The 17,484-nt window shown below is 41.6% G+C and overlaps 1 protein-coding gene across 2 annotated transcripts in view; it reads right to left on the reverse strand.

Moving 5' to 3' along the window:
- HAO1 (hydroxyacid oxidase 1) overlaps positions 1–1,147 on the reverse strand; it is a 13,909-nt gene extending 12,762 nt beyond the window's left edge. For both annotated transcript variants that reach the window (XM_018566690.1, XM_018566683.1), the window contains exon 1: positions 950–1,147. In XM_018566690.1, coding sequence (XP_018422192.1) covers positions 950–1,086 — 137 coding nt within the window. In that variant the 5' untranslated portion in view covers positions 1,087–1,147. The remainder of the gene's footprint in view (positions 1–949) is intronic.
- Positions 1,148–17,484: the final 16,337 nt, after the last annotated feature.

Genomic DNA, 17,484 nt, shown 5'->3' on the forward strand with positions numbered 1-17,484 from the left:
ATTGGGAAGGCAATGGCAGCAAGTACTAGGAATGAGCACGCTCCTTAAAAACAGCCAGACATCTCAGCATACATTAGACCAGCCTTTCTCAACCAGGGTGCTGCCTTCTTGCATTGTCAGGGGTGCCTTCTAATTTTTCTTAAAGGGGGGTTTCTGATGAGCAAGTGTAGGTGGATGTTTCTGATGTGAAAGAGAGGGACTCTGAAGTGAAAGGAGGGGGACTCTAATTTGAAGTGAAAACTCCACTTGATCTTTTTATTTTGTCTGTCTAGGATAAGGGTCTGGTATGGATTTAAGGGGAACAACATCTTCTCCTTTTTTTTTACATGTTAGACTGGGGTACCTGAAGATTTTGCATAGTTTTAAAAGGTGCCATGACAGAAAAAAGGTTGAGAAACTCTGCATTAGTCTGTGTGACATCTGCCTGTCTATAACCGCCCTGAGATGTGCTTTCAAACTAGTTATTGCTATATATGTCTCAGTGTTGGTACCCAACTAGATTAGATTAGGACCACACTAACAGAGGCTGCCTAACATTTGTATGTGCCTACTGAACATATCAGCTAAGACCTTTTTGTAATACTACTAGCAACGGTGTACCTGTTTATTAACCAGACATAATGCAAAAATATCTGTAAACCAAGAGACATATACATGCATCTCAAAAGAAGGTATTTAATACTATAGATTAACTGTACTTACAATTCTGTACATATTATACAGCTGCCCAGCATTATACTGTTTGTTCTTTCAGTCCAGAAGGGTGGGCATGGCCATTAGTTATTAGTGGGGGCAATTAATAGTCTGCAGTTGTTCATATATTAATTAGGAAGAGCACTAGGACATTTTTCACAATTTCAAAAACTAATTTTATAAATATATATATATATATATATATATATATATATAATGTATATACATACACAGTGCCCATGATGTTGTAGCTTACCTTGAAAATGCTGTGATATTGTCTGCCAGTGTTTGCTGATCATCTGCTCCTGATCTGTAATAATCATATACTGACTTCTTAAGATAATATTTTGCATGTTTCTCAAAATCGTCAACTGTTATTAACTTTCCAGACATTTTGTGCCAATGTCTTTTGGGAAGCTGCTAAGCACTTAAAATGATGAGCTATTTGTAGCTGTAGGACAGAGTTGTAGATAATAAATAACCATTTCTCTGTTATGTTTGCATGACCTGTGTTTGGTTTCTCTGTAAATGTGTAAACACAGGTTTATGTGCATAGCTTTGGCACTGGACTTTCTCCTGCAGTCAGCACGGGACATTTGTCATTTGGAAATGGTAGAGTGACTCTTCCATATGATTATGGCCTCGTTAATTAGGGTAGTGAGTGGTTGATGAATGAACATTTGGCTGTTTGGCTGCACAGTGCTTGGTTGCCTTATCCCTTTTACTATTAAAAATAATATACAATTTTACCAAACAAACATCCACATTTAATTACCAATTCTAGGCAAAGAGTGAAAGCATTTAGTGAGCTACTAATGCTACTAAGTAAAGTTAGCAATGTTGCTAAAGTCAGAGTTCAGTCAGTATGAGTTCTATATGAGTTCCTCCTGAATAACCACAGAGCTCTATAGAGGTCTAGTATGAGTGAATTTCCTGAAGAATGTGCCAGTGAACTCCTTGTTTGCCTTCTACGTCATCAATCACTTTCCAGCTTCCAAGGTAGGATTGAATCTGAATGGTGGCAGCATTTGTTTTACCATTCTCTCTCCGTGTAAAAGATGGCAAGGAGAGGGATACAGCATCACCAATAGGCATGGACCAGGATCACCAAATTGCAGATAATGACACACCACCCAGCTTCCTAATTGGCTGGAAAGCCGGCTACATGCTAGCGGAAGTACAGGTAACAGTACTTGGTATTGGTGAGTACCAAAAGATACATATTGGTACTCATACTCGTACCGGAAAAAAAACAGTATTGGTGCTTCCCTACATATTATTTATTACAGGTATCTATATAGTGCCGACAATTTACACAGCGCTTCACATAGTTGCACATTTACATTAGTCCCTGCCCTCAAGGAGCGTACAATCTAAGGTTCCTATCTCACATCCATACATAGGAGGGCCGGTTTAGACAGGAGCCATTAACCTACCAGCATGTCTTTGGAATGTGGTAGGAAACCAATGCAAACACAGGGAGAACATGCAAACTCCTTGCTGCCACATAGTAGATGATCAGAAAAATAAATAGGACTTTAGTGGCCATACGTATTAAATGTCTGTATTACCTCTCAGCAATCAGTTACAACCTTAACATATCATTATAATTTCGAAGCGTTGGCTTAAATCTCATTAGTTGTGATGAGGAAATGCATACCATTCTCATTTCATGCAATGTGGGCCTGGGGTCAAGTGGGCACAACAATGATGGGAACATGACTGTGGCACATATGATTAGTGAGGACTGTAGGTACACCTTAGCTGATCTTCAGAGTCAATTATTTAAAGTGCATCTGAAGCCAAAACCTTTTTCTTTCTAGTTTTGAATAGAGTGGAGAGGGATTAGAACACTTGGGGGTCTATTCACGCAGCAGGCGAAGGATCTAGCCGTAGCTTTGACCGATCCTTCGGCTAGCTTCGGCCCCAAGGACCCCTTCGGTTCAGTAGAGCCCGTACCGCTCCCGAACTTGGCCGAGTGGCTCCGTCGAGCCACACTTCTTGTTGTGACTGTTGGACAGTAAGTGAAGGGAAATCTTCCCAAAGGGACACAGATGGCAAAAAAGCTAACTGGGGTTATAACCCTTTCTCTATCCAGAACTAAAACAAACATTTGGTTTCAATACTACTTTAAAACCCAACACCAGCCAAGATTTTGTATGTCGTTTTGGAGCAGGGAAGGGTTAAAGCCTATTTTTTTTATTGCCTATCTGTGTGCTTATTGGGGAGATTTTTCCCCACTTTCTGTCAGCACAGGTTGTCATAGGAAATTTTTTCAATGAGGACACAGACAATAGTAGACGAGTTGGTATACATTTCAAAACATCTTTTCACTTGTTCCCCAAGTTTGAGGAGGAAAGAACACAATCCGTGTCTCTTCCAGTTGTCCCAGCTCAACCTCCCATCAATTAGCATCTATCTCCGGACCAGTACTTCTTCAGTGTTTTCTGTTCATAATGGTGGTGTCTCCCTTCTTTTCACATGGGGCATAAGATAAGAACACTTTTACACATAACTCTAAATCTGTAAACAACAACAAAAAATGGCCCTAAAATTCTTGAAGTCGAGAATCAGTTTGTTGAAAAGGCCTAACACATTGTCATGAATTCTTAGTCCAGATTTTTTTAAAAGCTGACCATTCACTAAGATTTACAATCCTTATTACTAGGGATGCGCTAATAACAGTTTTTCGGTATCCAACACGAGTACCGATATTTTCTTATTAGTACTAGCCAATACCGAATACGGATACCGGCATCCCGAGGTAGCATGGGCCCAGCTTCCGGCCAATCAGGAAGCTGTCCCTCGCGACACTGCGAGGCAGCCTTGCTTCCTGACCAATCAGGAAGCTGGGCAGCTGGTCATGAATTTCCCTCTGACCGGTAGTTCCAGTATTGGAATAAGTATTGGAACATTTGGGCAAGTACGAGTACTCGCTCAAATGCTCAATATCGCCACCAATACCAGTATCGGTATCGGTGCATCTCCATGTACTACTTATCTGTTATGCCTGTGCTATATATCTAAACATCAATTTAAAAAACTATACATATTTTAAGTACAAGAAATAGAGCCAACATATTAAAATAAAAGAAATCATAATCTTTATCATATGAAAGATATATCTTAGAAACACAGGATTTCCCACCTCACCTAAGACATTGTAATAAACTGCTTTCTATTCAATTCAAAGTAAAATTTTCTATTAAATTAATAATATTCATTTCTGAGGCAGAGTATAATCTGTACAGAAGGGATCACTATTAACCAATGCCATTCTGCAGAGATATACAGGTAGACTTGGCCGGTCTTATAGCTGTTTACTATGAGATAGTAAGGGAGATAAATGTAACTTTTACATGAATTTTCAGAAAGTCAATTCACAAATCTTTAATGAAACCCTTCGATCATGAAGGAAAGACTGAGCTGACCTTTCTCCAGAATATCTCCAGACAACATCCAGCTTATTATTATTATTAACTTTAATAAGCACACAGACACTGGGAGTTTTTTTCTGCAGCCTGAGTCCCCCACCAGGAAACAGCTGAAGACAGAAGACCAGCCAGAAGAGGTAAGGGTAAAAAATTCATTAAAATGATATTTTTTTGTAGCCTAACTGATGTTGTATAAATTACTGCTGGTATTTGTAGTGCTCTACAGCAGGTGCCATTCTGCATTGCACCCTCTATAGAGGACTACAAATCTCAGCAGTACTTTATACAGCAATGCTATTGTTGTATAAAGTATTGCTGATATGTGTAGTCCTCTATAGCCTGTGCCATTCTGCATTGCTGTAAATATGGATGCACCAATACCCATGGCCAAAACTGTGTGTGTGGTTGGGTCAGGGGAGGCATGTGCCCCAGGCGCTGCAAGGTAACTACCGCACGAGCCTGGGGGAGAGAGGGCGGGGCCAGATTCAACTGCGCGCCCCGCCACCCACCCCAGCCTTGTGCGGTAGGTCCGCAATCATTGGAGGAGGCATTTTTCAAAAGATTCAGTTGCTGTGAGGTCCTGCAGTTCCTGGAGACATGTTATGTTCAAATATTTTTTTTTTCGATCTATTTTTCCAACTTTATCTTTTTGTGGTTGCTTCAGGGGGAGTGGATTGGGGGTTTTTTTTTCGGGGGGGAGGGGGGATCTTGCACCAGGGCCTTTTGTTCCTTAGGTCCGCCACTGAAAATGATAACCAACAAATATGGACTATCCATAATCATGACGTGATTTTCATTTCATCAAATACTCAGTATGATATGTTTTGTATTACAGTTAGGTAAGTGAGCACTGTATGTATTATGTCCTTTTATTTTTCTCACTCACAAAATTATACAGGTACAATAAATGACTTTCTTAGAATGAAATTCATTATGCTCAATAGATAAAATAATATGCATTACATCACAGCTTTTTGCATTACAGAGAAATTGATGAAAATGGTGTCAAGTCTAGGATAAAACTACCGCTGCCGAACACCAATGACTTCATTCCCCCAGAGCTGTTAATGAATACATGGCTTTGCTCACAGGTAACCTCTCTGTCTCGGCTTTCTGTCTTTACAGTACAAATACAAGAGTTCCCTCTAATGGCTAAACTGTAACATTGCATAAAGGAAATATCTGCCTTGTGTGCAACTGGTGTTTATGAACAATTTCAGCTCATATATGCAGATTGTTCCTGAAAATGATATCCTAACCTAAAGAATTATTCCATGGAGCATTATATATGTAAAAACCGGTAGTATAACATGACTCAGAGCAATGATATGTCAAAACAAACACATGCTTCAATCTCTCTCACCAATTTGTATATAAATATATAATGGTGAAACCTTGTGTAATGAAATAAAAATGTGTTCAATAGCAGACAAAAACTGGAGCAGATGTGCGTGGCAACCAATCAGCTTCTCTCTTGCTTGTTCAGTTCAGATTTGAAAATTAAAGAGAGAAGCTGATCGCTGACTGCTCCAGTTTTGATAAATTCCCTCTACTGTATGTAAATCACAAAACATCTCTATATGTACTGTAGTCTGTCCACATGTGGATGTGTCTACCACCCCCACAATGTCTGTGGCAGCAAACTCTTTATGTGTATTATACTTCTTCTCTAGTGCTGCACCCCGTGTATTACTTTCCCCCACCTACTGGAAAACAAATTCAGCAGAAAAGTTGTCAAGCACATAGGCGTCTGGGGATTCCTGCTGTAAAAACCTGAGGATTCTTGCAGCAGGAATCCCAGGTGTGTCCATACAGATATGGCCATTCTGCCTATTCAAGTTAATGACAAGGTGATAGCGGCCACATCTGTCCTTGGCTGTCCGCGTGTAATCATACGCAGAATGATTACCTGCAGATCGGGAGACATGCTATTTCAAATGTTGCTCCTTGATGTTTAAATGTTTTGGTTTCCTGAAGAATCAGCTGGTCACTGAGGACTGGCCGTCATGTTCTGTTTTAGGTGGCTACTTTCCCTTGCAGGGTCCTATGGAGCCACCCTCTTGTGTGCTGGTAAATTGTGGGTGTCTCCATAAAACACATTCACAGCAAGGTAAGACACTCTGCTGCTCTATGCTTCCCACTCCTCCTTCTATCCCTCCTCTCTTCAGTTAGAGGTTCGTTAAAGGGTGCCAAAGCTCGAACGTAAATCCAAACCCTATTAAAGTCAATGGGTCAAATGTTTAAAGTTAGTTCTGGCTATTTTCAGGGGTAATAGGAAAGCGATTGCCAAACAAAGGGCATGGGATGCTGGACACTGCCCTGGAGAACATGTACTATGCAAAACGTTTTTCAAAAAATCTGACGGACATGTGTCTTTATTCAACCTCAAATGCTATGTAACTATGTAAATATGTTCAGTGGGGAGCAGCTCTTTCAAAGCTTAAAATGAAAAATGCATTTAAATAATATGCTTGAGGGATATCATAATCCTGCCTGTGGAGTGATGCACCTGTTGGATGTGTAGGATGTGCTGCAGCAAAACTGATATTTGGAGTTTTGCTCCTGGCTTGTTTTATTTTCTTTAAAGTAAAGGCAAAAAAGCAAACAAAAAAAGAGGTGGGGTTCCCCTCAAAATCAATACCAGACCCTTATTTTTGATTCGGGTATGATATGGATATTAAAAGGGGGACTCCATGCCAAAAATGAAAAAAAAAGAGGGGTGTTTTCCCTAAATATCTATGACAGACCCTGATACGAGTATACAGCCTGACAAACCAGAAATGGGGGCAGCAAGCATGCATATCCTTATCCTCCTCAAAGCATACCAGGCCTCTTGCCCTCAACATGGGGAGAGTACTTTGCCCTGAAAGGGGAGGGGGGGAAGGAGTGGTGGCAAAGGATGCTGTCAGCTGCCAGTTAGCCCCCATTCACACCTATGCGTATTGTAATATGCGCGTCTGTCGCGCGACCGTCACACGTTTTTTTTACCGCGATTCGCGGTAAAAAAGTTGCGCGACCGTCGCGCGATTCCAAAGGCTACTTGGCAGTATACAAATGGAAAACGCCCTACAAAACGGACCAATACGCAGCAAAAAACGCTCCGGGACCTTTTCATGCGTGGGCCGTTTTGTAGTGCGTTCGGGACGGGCGGAAATACGGACAGGTGGGAACGATACCATTGACTACAATGCTATTTATTTTTTTGACCGTTTTGTAGAGCGTTCATCGAGCGTAGGACGCGCTACAAAACGGTCAGGTGTGAATGGGGCCTTAGGGAGCTGTCATTTGTGGCGAATGCAAAGGGAGCAGATTATCTCAGCGGCTCCCTATTTTCACTCTCTAAATATATAGAAATATATATTTACTGTATATACTATATATATATGTAAATATACATAAGTAGAAAGAGACAGAGAGAGATAGAGACAGACAGACAGACAGACAGACAGACAGAGGGTAAGATTTATATAGGAAGTCTACAGAGATATATTTAAAAGGTATATAGAAATTTGTGATGAGTAAATCTGCCTGGGTTTGATAAACTATCACACTCAAAAATTTGTGAATAGGGAACTTTATTTGCAAGCGCACTGAAGCTATTTGAAGACAAAACCGATTCGGTCTATTTTCAGGGCTAATAGGCAAGGGATTGTCAAACAAAGAGCATGGGGAGCTGGGCACTGCCATGACAGACACAATGCATACATTTAAAAAAACAAAATCAACATGGAGAGGGCCCTTCCTTTTTTGCAACCTCAAGGGTGACATGGGAAAACACCAATTCTTCAAATGACATGCTTTAGAGATGCGTTTAAGCTACATGTGGTGTTACAGAACAGTAGGATTATCTGGGGCAATGTTGGCGACACCATATTCTGTCACCTAATCTATAGATCTAAAAAATATTTTGTTTTACATTTTACATTATTCTTTGGCATAAATAAAACAGCAGAACCCCTTTCTGATAAATTTGAACTTGAAAAGATGTTTAGGTAATTGTTGATGCAACACATGGTTTGTTATCTAGCAGTAGTAGGCCAGAATTGAACACATTCATGACAACATGGAGTGCACAAAACACTTCAAAGCCAGAACCAGAGATGAGAAAATGAAAATGACACCGCCATATTTCAGAGTTAACAGCCACACATATAGCACAGGTGCTGGAGAGTATGTAAGCAGCTTGATTGGGCAGCAGTGTAAAGGTGGCCATACACTTTACAACCATCGCAAGACCTTTGTCTTGCGATGGTTGTAAAGTAATTTCAAAAACGTACGATCTGCCCATCTTGGACAGGCAGATCGTACTTGCGATCATCGCAAGCCCGCCCCGCTGAATCGTGCAGTGTATGGGCACCTTAAGAGGGAGAGAGAGAAGCAGGTTTTATCATGAAATAACATTTATAGTGGAAAAGAGCCAGAAATATAGCACATACAGGTGAAACTCGAATAATTAGAATATCGTGCAAAAGTAATTGCAGTAATTGCTGCAAAAGGGGCCCAAACCAAGAACTGAGTACATATGCATGCTTGTACTTTTCAGAGGTCCGATATTGTTCTATGTACAATCCTTGTTTTATTGATTGCATGGAATATTCTACTTTTTTGAGGTTGTGGATTTGGGGTTCTTGGGGTTTTAATGAGCTGTAAGCCATAATCATCACAATTATGACAAATCACGGCTTGAATTATCTTGCTTTGCATGTAATGAGTCTATCTCATATATTAGTTTCACCTTTTAAGTTGCATTAGTGAAATAAATGAACTTTGCACGATATTCTAATTATTCGAGTTTCACCTGTACACCTGACTGACAGCTGTCTCTGCCTCTCTAGAGGCAGAACCAGCTGCACCCACCCTTTCCCTGTCTGTCCCTGCAATCAGCACTGGAGGAATGGAGAGGGGAATCCCTGCAGGGAGCGGTGACTACAGGGAGATCATGAACTGAGTAATCACCGGAATGCGATCTCTCAGTTCTTGATCAATAGAGTCAGACAGCTCAGTGTCACACGTCAGCTTTAATTATGGGGATGAGTGTATTTCACTCTCTCCATAATTCTCTTTTAAACAAGAAGCTAACAGGCTCCAGCAGCTTTGCAGCAATACGTGAAGTGAATTAAAACTGTGGGATATCGTGTTCTATTAATCATGGTGTTGTTTCAAGCAATTGCATCTGAATTTATCAAATAAAGTATTGCTATCCAGGCGATCCCAGGTCTGGGTTCCTTCGGGTGGCAGCTTGAGTCAGAGGGATTGGGTTTAGTAATATCATACAATTACTTTGATTTTACTTTGCTTGGGGTGGTACTATGCGTGTGTATCTGATAACCAGAAATAGGCTGTTCACTTTCCAAGGAGATTTGCACTTTGCAGAGGAAGTTTCCCCTTAGCTTAGCAAATGAGGTGAAGTTCTGTTGACTTCCATCATCCAATCATGTGCAGGCAAAACTACTGTTTTTTATATATTCTTTGTAAAGAATATCCAATCATGTGCAAAGTGAAAATTCACCACAATCGTCTAGCTAAGGGAAACTTTGTTCACTTTGCAGGGAAAGTTTTCCTTAGCTTGACGATTGTGGTGAATTTTCACTTTGCAAAGAATATCCAATCATGTGCAAAGAATATTAAAAAACAGTAGTTTTGCCTGCACATGATTGGATGATGGAAGTCAACAGAACTTTCACCTCATTTGCTAAGCTAAAGGGAAACTTCCTCTGCAAAGTGCAAATTCTCTTGCAAAGTGAACAGTCATGTCTTTATTAATTCAACCCCTTTGAGTTTTCTGGTGCTCTGGTCAGGTTCTTATAGTTCACTGACTTGCAGATTAGTCTAAGGGGGGCCAAACCATGCTGGATTTTAAAGCCCTGACTGTGAAGCAAGGAAACATATACTTAGAAATGAGTTATACCCATGGGAAGATGGACTCCTCTTCTGTGCATATGAGTGTGAGAAGTCCAGAGTCTGGCATGCACACACATTGCATTTGGTTTTAGCAAGGTAAAATATGACGTATCACCCGAGATCATCAACCTTGTGAGTGAGCTTAAAAGGTAGGTGCAGCAACTGTAAAGTCTTTTAATAAAATCCAGAATTGCCATACTACAGTACCAGTCCATGTAAAGGAGACGAGCCAGAATCTGGGAGACAAAACACATTTAATAAGTTAAGTTACAATCGAGTATAAGCCGAGGGGGGCACTTTTCACCCCAAAAAATGGGCTGAAAATCTCGGCTTATACTCGAGTATATACGGTATTTGAGGATGAATACAGACACAGGTCCATCAAGTTCAACCTTTTACGAAGCTAAGTTTACCCTTAGCTTAGTGAATGTGGTGGAATCTCATTCAGCCAGGAATACCCAATCACGTTCAAGGAAACTTAAAAAAAACAGTATTTTTGCTAGCACTTGATTGGCTGAGGAAGTCAGCAAAGCTTCACCGCATTCACAAGTCTAAGGGCAAACTTCCCCTGCAAAGTGAAAATTCCCTTGCAATGCAAACAGCCTACTTGCCTTTAGTATATCTACCTCGTTGGTTGCATTGCATTATTGTGAAAATATTATAAAACAATACATATTATATTTGCTTGCGACTATTCCTTCCTCACATTCCGACATGGAGCATATTTGCTGTACATTCTCAGTTTTAATTATATTTCTCTCTCTGTTCACATAACTGTCCCCATCCAGTCAGTCATGCCTCTTCTATTTGCCAGTTTGGTAGCCATTGCAGTTCACATATGAGCACCTATGTTTACAAAATGTCACCTGGAGGTCACGCTAACCACACTGCTGGCCATGCACAGTGGAGCTCTCAGAAGCCTCAAGCCATTTCCATTATTCTTGATGAATAAACATTTTAGGCTAAATAAGAACTTGTGTACACAGGTGTTTGTTTTTTGTGCTTCTGACATGTGTTTGTAAAGCAATTTGGAAGGATTTGAAACTCAATGACTGAACTCTGATTATGATCTGAAATTTGCTTTGTTTTGGTAAATGTAGCATGTGCTTTTCAGCTGCATCTGAACTGCTTCTTCCCCTACTGCAAGTCATTGTGAATGCAAACAGGAGTAACTGAAACAAGAAGTCAGGAGCTGATCAGAAGGAAATCAGAAGCATTTCAGAGGCATCTTAGCATTCTGATTTTGGCTTGCTTTTTAGCCTGACGCCAATGTTCACTGTCTCTTACACCTTTACTACCTCCTGGGAGCCAGAAACCTCTGCAGTACTGCGCATATGCAGGCACCAGCCATGGAGATATATGGTATGACCTTCTCCCTGCAGAGGACATAGATATGTTATGGGCATTATTCTCTATGGCCAATGCTGTGCATGTAGTCCACATGTCACTGGCTTCCAAATGCTTGTAACCAATGCCTGGATTTGGGTGGGCTGTGTTATGGAGCACTTGGAGAAGTCTCAAGTATGTTTTCATGCTTAAAATTATGTAAACTCTTATAATTTAATTATCTTATTTTTCCAGACTGTTGAATAAAAAAAAAAGCATTTTGTAATATCTGTTCCATAAGTGAAAGAAAAATATATTGCTGACCCTGCCAAAAATCTTCTGTGCTTCCTACCTCTTCTAATTGTTATCAATTAGCAGACCTGTAATGTGAACACATTTCCTATCCTAAGGTGACAAACCTGCTCCACCATGATGACAGTATAGCGAGAGGTGTATTACTGGCAGGATCACCAAAGGAAATAAAGAAAACAACCTAAAAAATGTGCTGGCTGAAACTATAGCACAGAAGCTCCCTGCCTCCAGGCAGAATTGAACATTTCAGGTTCAGTTATTAAGGTCTGCAAAGAGAAAGACTCTGCAAATGTTAAATGAAACGTGAATAGGATAAAACATGCTGGATAAAAAAATACAGAATAATAATATACAATTATTTTTGATGAAAGAAAAAGAAAATGTAAATTGCATTTGAACGTATCCCTCCTTCTAAGATTAAAGTAGAATGGCAGCCAGGCTATGGACTTCCAGATATTTACATTCTTAACAAGCATAAATATGCATTAAAACAAGCCCTCAATGACCTCTGAGCTGCAGACACTCTGGATCCATTCATCTTAAAAATTTACAGGAGAAAGTACTTTTAGATGAATTTTAACAGCTCCGCTCCCCTTCCCAGAAGTGGCTAGACAGCCTGGCAGCTTTCTAATTTCGGAAGCAAACAAAGAGGAGGTGCACAGAAAGAGGAGAGAGCAGAGTTCTATGAGACAGCTTGAATTACCTCACTGTTTATTTTGTCAACCTTGAGGATGAATTGCTCCACATTACCTGCAGCTACATGTCTATAGCCTGGCCAAAGTTCTGCTTTAACCCTTTATCTCCAACCCTGGCCTCAAGTCTAAATAAAAATGTACCCTAATCCATTACCCCATAAACTGGAATATCACCTAACCTTTACCTTAAGCACTGAAGTAGGGATGCACCGATACTAGTATTGGTGCCGATATGAGTATTTGGGCGAGTGCTCGTACTCGCCCAAATGCTCCGGTACCGGAAATTCTGGTCAACGGGCAATCAGGAAGCCGTGTGGCATGTCATTACCCGCTGCCCAGCTTCCTGATTGCCCGGGAAGCCGGCTCCATGCCAGTGGAAGCACCAGTATCTGTTTTCACCTTTCTTTGTGACATATCAAAATCAATACAATCTACTCACAGGTGTTTGGAAGAGGGAGAATTGAAGCACATACATCACACACTAACAAATATTTAGTGATTAACCATATATGTACGATGTATGTTCTGAAAATACCATCTAAACAATCAGTACAATTATCATATAATGTACATGTATAAAGTGCCAACATAATATGTAGAGATTTACAAAGAATATGGAATCATTCACATTAATCCAAACCCCCGTGGCCCGATATCCCTACTGCAGTCATGTACTCAGACTTTCTTTCCATATAAAAGGGCCAAAGTGAATACCAGACCTAACCCGTGCTTTTGAATTGCGGCAGGTAGAACCCATCCCAAAACAAGGACATACAATCACCATGTAGATGGTAATGAAAATTTGGACTGGAACTCCATTGAGATCTGCTCCCTGCTCTGTTTCTGTCTACCTTTTTGTCTTTCAGGTTTCCTGTTGCATTTTCCAAAAGTTACAATAAATGAAAAAATCCAGAGTAGGGGGCCTCTCATAATGGCCACAGACTGTTTGCAAACCTCAGAGCCACAGAGCTGAGATCTCACCAATAGAGTTCACGAGAGATGTAAGAAAATCTCCATCCTCTGATAAAAGTGAAATGTTGGATTTGGGATGAATGATACTATAAAAAGACTGCAGTTTCCCTGTTTGACTTAAGATGTTTTGTTTTCCTCTGTGCAAAGTGCATGAGAATCCTTTGGAAAAGTCTTTCACTTCCTGACCTAACCAAATATTAAACTGACATCATATCCCCCAGTCCTGATGACATTAGAGCACTCAGATAAAGTCAGACTAAATTCCCAGATCTGTAAATACATTTGGAATTACCTTTAAATTTTTAAGCCATGAGGGGCATAAAATGTAGAAAAGTGAAACATTTGAGAATCTGTAACATAAGCCTAATGTCCGCTATTCTGGCTTAGAGAGCCATGGATGCCAGCACAATAAAAGACTTGTCTGTGACCCCTACCTGGTTTATTTAAAAATTCAGCAAGGAAATGTGAAGTTAGGGATTAAAGTCCTTCAGATCAGGCTTTTGCTTTTCAGACAGAAAACATATTCAAATCAAAACAATTTTTCTTATAAAATTAAAGCAAGCAGGATAAGTGAGTGGTTTCAGAGGTTATATTATTACTGTTTAATATGGACCTCATCTGGCATACATTACTGCTGAGCAGAAGCTGGCATGGCAAAACAGTTCCCTGTGACCACAGCTGTTGGAATAGGAAGTCAATAGTTAGGGAGTTTGAAAAAAAAGTTTGAGAAGCCTAAATGTGCCTTCTGTTTTCAGGCACAGATGCATGCTGACATTAACCAGTGGCACAGACAATAAGGGCTTGCAAACCTGAAACACTTCTTGGGCTCGATGAAATATTTATTTCGAGGCTCTAAAGATTCAGCTCAGATATTATTGCAATAAACAAAACATTTTTGCAAGCTCCTCTAGCATGTATGAAAGAGTCGAACGGCTGGACAGAGGTAGAGGTTTATGGTGTGTTATATTCAAAGTTGTGACCTGGCTAATAAATAGCAGCCATCCCACATCCCCTCCCTGCAACAGCTTATTTCATGTACTAAAGCCCAGAGGAACACTGTGGTTTTGTGAGTTCTCAGGGTAAAGTACAAAATAGTCACCATGCCGGAGGCTACTCTATGTCGTGATGTTACCAGTCTGAGAGTTTTACTTGTATTAGCTGTGTTTTAGGACTATACATGTCCTATAAAATAGAAACACAGGGCCAGAGAACTATGCTTGGGGTTCATATGCCCCCAGGCCAGTACTAAAAGAAAAAATATGTTGGGCTGGTGGACCTGAATGAGGCTCTTAGTCAGTTACACATGCTGGACATTATATAGCTACCTACTTACTTTCTGGCTCTGAGATGTTATGTGACCAAATGCCACAAAGGAAGCTGATGCTAGGGGATGTAAAATACTGTATCATGATAAACCATGTCCTTTAAAGATATCAACCTTTCATCATGCCCACCAATGTGACACAAAGGCACACTTTGCATGGTAGGGTTAGTTGGTTGTGTTTGCCCACCAGGCCAAAGGTTCCCAATCCTCTCCTGCACAGAACGCTGCTAAGAATGTCAATTACTTTCAACTAAGCTCACCTAATGACGTGGCAAGTACAATCTTGTGCACAATACTTGTACTTCATGCGTGTCTTTTAGCTTAATGTTATTAAAAAAACTTAGAAGGTTCTACAAATCTGTCTGCAGAGTGGACTTCTGGATTAATGATCTCAGCCGAAACCTTCACAGAATACCTAAAGCGCTAAAACTGTATGCATAAGTGTACCTCAGCCCATCCAGTAGCATACTTTGTGTTACATCTTCTATGTTTCTGTTCTATTTTCTTTAGGAACTGGCATCCCTTGAGGATAACTCAAGCTTCCTGCAAACTAGGAGCCGACTGACTTGACCTCCAACTGAATACCTCTGACTGCTTCCCACCATTTTATTTCGGGGTCTGCAATGTTTTGACTATTAAAACATGTAAGGAAGGTCTCAGAGTCTTATTATGGCAGAATATTTCTCATTTTTTGTAACCCTTTTATAAAGCTAAACTCCAGAGAGCGAAACATCATTTACAATTAATATATTTTACATAGAACTAGTTTAAGTAGCCAGGGCCAGGCCTTAGGGGTGTGCAAGCAGTGCAGGCCGCACAGGGCGCCATGGCAACAAGGTAGCCGTGTGGCCGACACAGCTCGTCCTGGGGGCGGCTTCTCTCCCCCTTACCGCTGGGCGCTGCCCATCTGATATGACAGCACTCTCTCGTCCGCCCCCCCCTTCAGGGGGGGGGGCGCAGGAGGGAGCGCTGCCTGCTGTCAGGATGGCGGAGCGGTGAGGGGGAGAGAAGCCTTGCCCGCAGCTGTCAGGATGGCATAGCAGGTAGGAGATCGGAGCCGCTGTCATCCCGTCAGTTTCAGGATGACAGCGGCTCTGTGCATGGCTGAGCGGAGGATCGGTAAATATCAGTGATATTTACCGGTCCTCCGTGTGAGAAGGACAAACACCGGAGCGATCGTCAGATCACTCCAGTGTTTGTAAATAACTGGGGACACACAGTACTATGTGTCCCCAGTTATGAATGAACAGGCTGTGATTTACATCACCTCCTGTTCATTCAAGATTTCACCAATGGGGAGAAGCACTCAGTACAGAGGCTCCTCCCCATTCAGAAACTGTTGATAGTAAATATCAGAATGAATGGGAAGCCTCTGTACTGAGTGCTTCCCATTCATTGAGTGCTGAGGCTGCTAAAAAAGAAATTGAGGATTTGGTGTCCTCAATTTCTTTTTTCTATTTTAAAAAGGGAAATGTCAGGGGTCTGTCTGGACCCCTAATATTTCTCAAAGCCCCCCCAACAATAAAAATAAATAAAAAAAAATATTTTAACCACTTCCCGGCCGGCCGTTGTAAAAAAACGGCCGGCCAGGAGCTCTCTAGATCTGAGCGGGCGTCTTTAGACGTCCGCTCAGCCACGCCCCCTCGCGCGCACCGCTGGGCGCTCGCGAGCGGGAAATGCCCGTTATTTGAAAACAGGCAGCGATGCCTGTTAACATACAAGCGATCCGCCGGCTATAGAGCCGGCGGATCGCTTGTATGAGGTCCCGTGAATTGCGCCCTCCCCGGCTCCCCCCCTCCCGCTGTCAAGCTGGTCCCGGGCTCTGCTGTGCCCAGTGCGAGCCCGGGACCAGCATATGGCCTCTGTCACAGGGGATCAGAGGGAGCTCGGTACACGAGCTCCCTCCGGTCCCCTCTCCGCTGTCAGAATGCGGAAGTGGTGTATATTACATCACTTCCGCATTCTTGTGTCACTCTCCAGCTTCAGATGCTGGAGAGAAGCTGATGAAGCAGATCTGTGCTTCATCAGCTTCTTCAGGGGGGTCCTAGGTGACATTAGGGGTCTTGGAGACCCCTGATGTCTCCATAAAGAGGACCTGTCAAATATTTTGCTATCACATAAGGGGGTTTTCTAACCCCCCTATGTGATAGCAATAAAGTTTCCCCCCCAAAAATGTAAAGTTACAAATAAAAAAGAATTAAAAATTTTTTTAAAGTCCCCCCCATACATACACGCATGCAAACAGGCATCCGGTGCGCATACGTGTGAAAACGACGATTTCGCCCATTACGCCGCACATGTTACATATCGCCGCGAACGTCGGAGTGTGAGCAATAATTGTAGGTCTATCAATCACTGATAACACTAAACTGATGAGCGGTAAAAGCTTTTAAAACGTCACCTATGGTCAATTTTGGGCATGTTAATTTTTTGCGATTTTGCGGGTGCGCGCAATTTTAAAGCATGACATGTTTGGTGTCTATTTACACGACGTGACCCCGCTTATTATATTTTACCAAAAATATGGGTGATAAATGGGTGTGGTTACTGGGGGTGTGGCCACTAAAGGGTGTGGCCACTGAGGGGTGTGGCCACTGAGGGGCGCTGTAAAGCTTTCTCACACAGGGCGCCTAAAGGCCTAAGGCCGGCCCTGTAAGTAGCAGAATCCATCTTGATAAGAAATTCCTGGTAATTGTCTGTATAGCATCATTTAGACAGGATGGGTCAGAACTCTATTGCTTTGAACAGTACTGTCAAGAATAGGTTTACAGGAGGGAAGTGCAAAGGGAATACCTCATCAGTGTTGCTCCTTCATTGGCCAGTTAGC

The sequence above is a fragment of the Nanorana parkeri genome, unplaced genomic scaffold (genome assembly GCF_000935625.1).
Source record: "Nanorana parkeri isolate BGI_ZX_2015 unplaced genomic scaffold, ASM93562v1 scaffold28, whole genome shotgun sequence".
In the NCBI taxonomy this organism is placed as follows: domain Eukaryota; kingdom Metazoa; phylum Chordata; class Amphibia; order Anura; family Dicroglossidae; genus Nanorana; species Nanorana parkeri.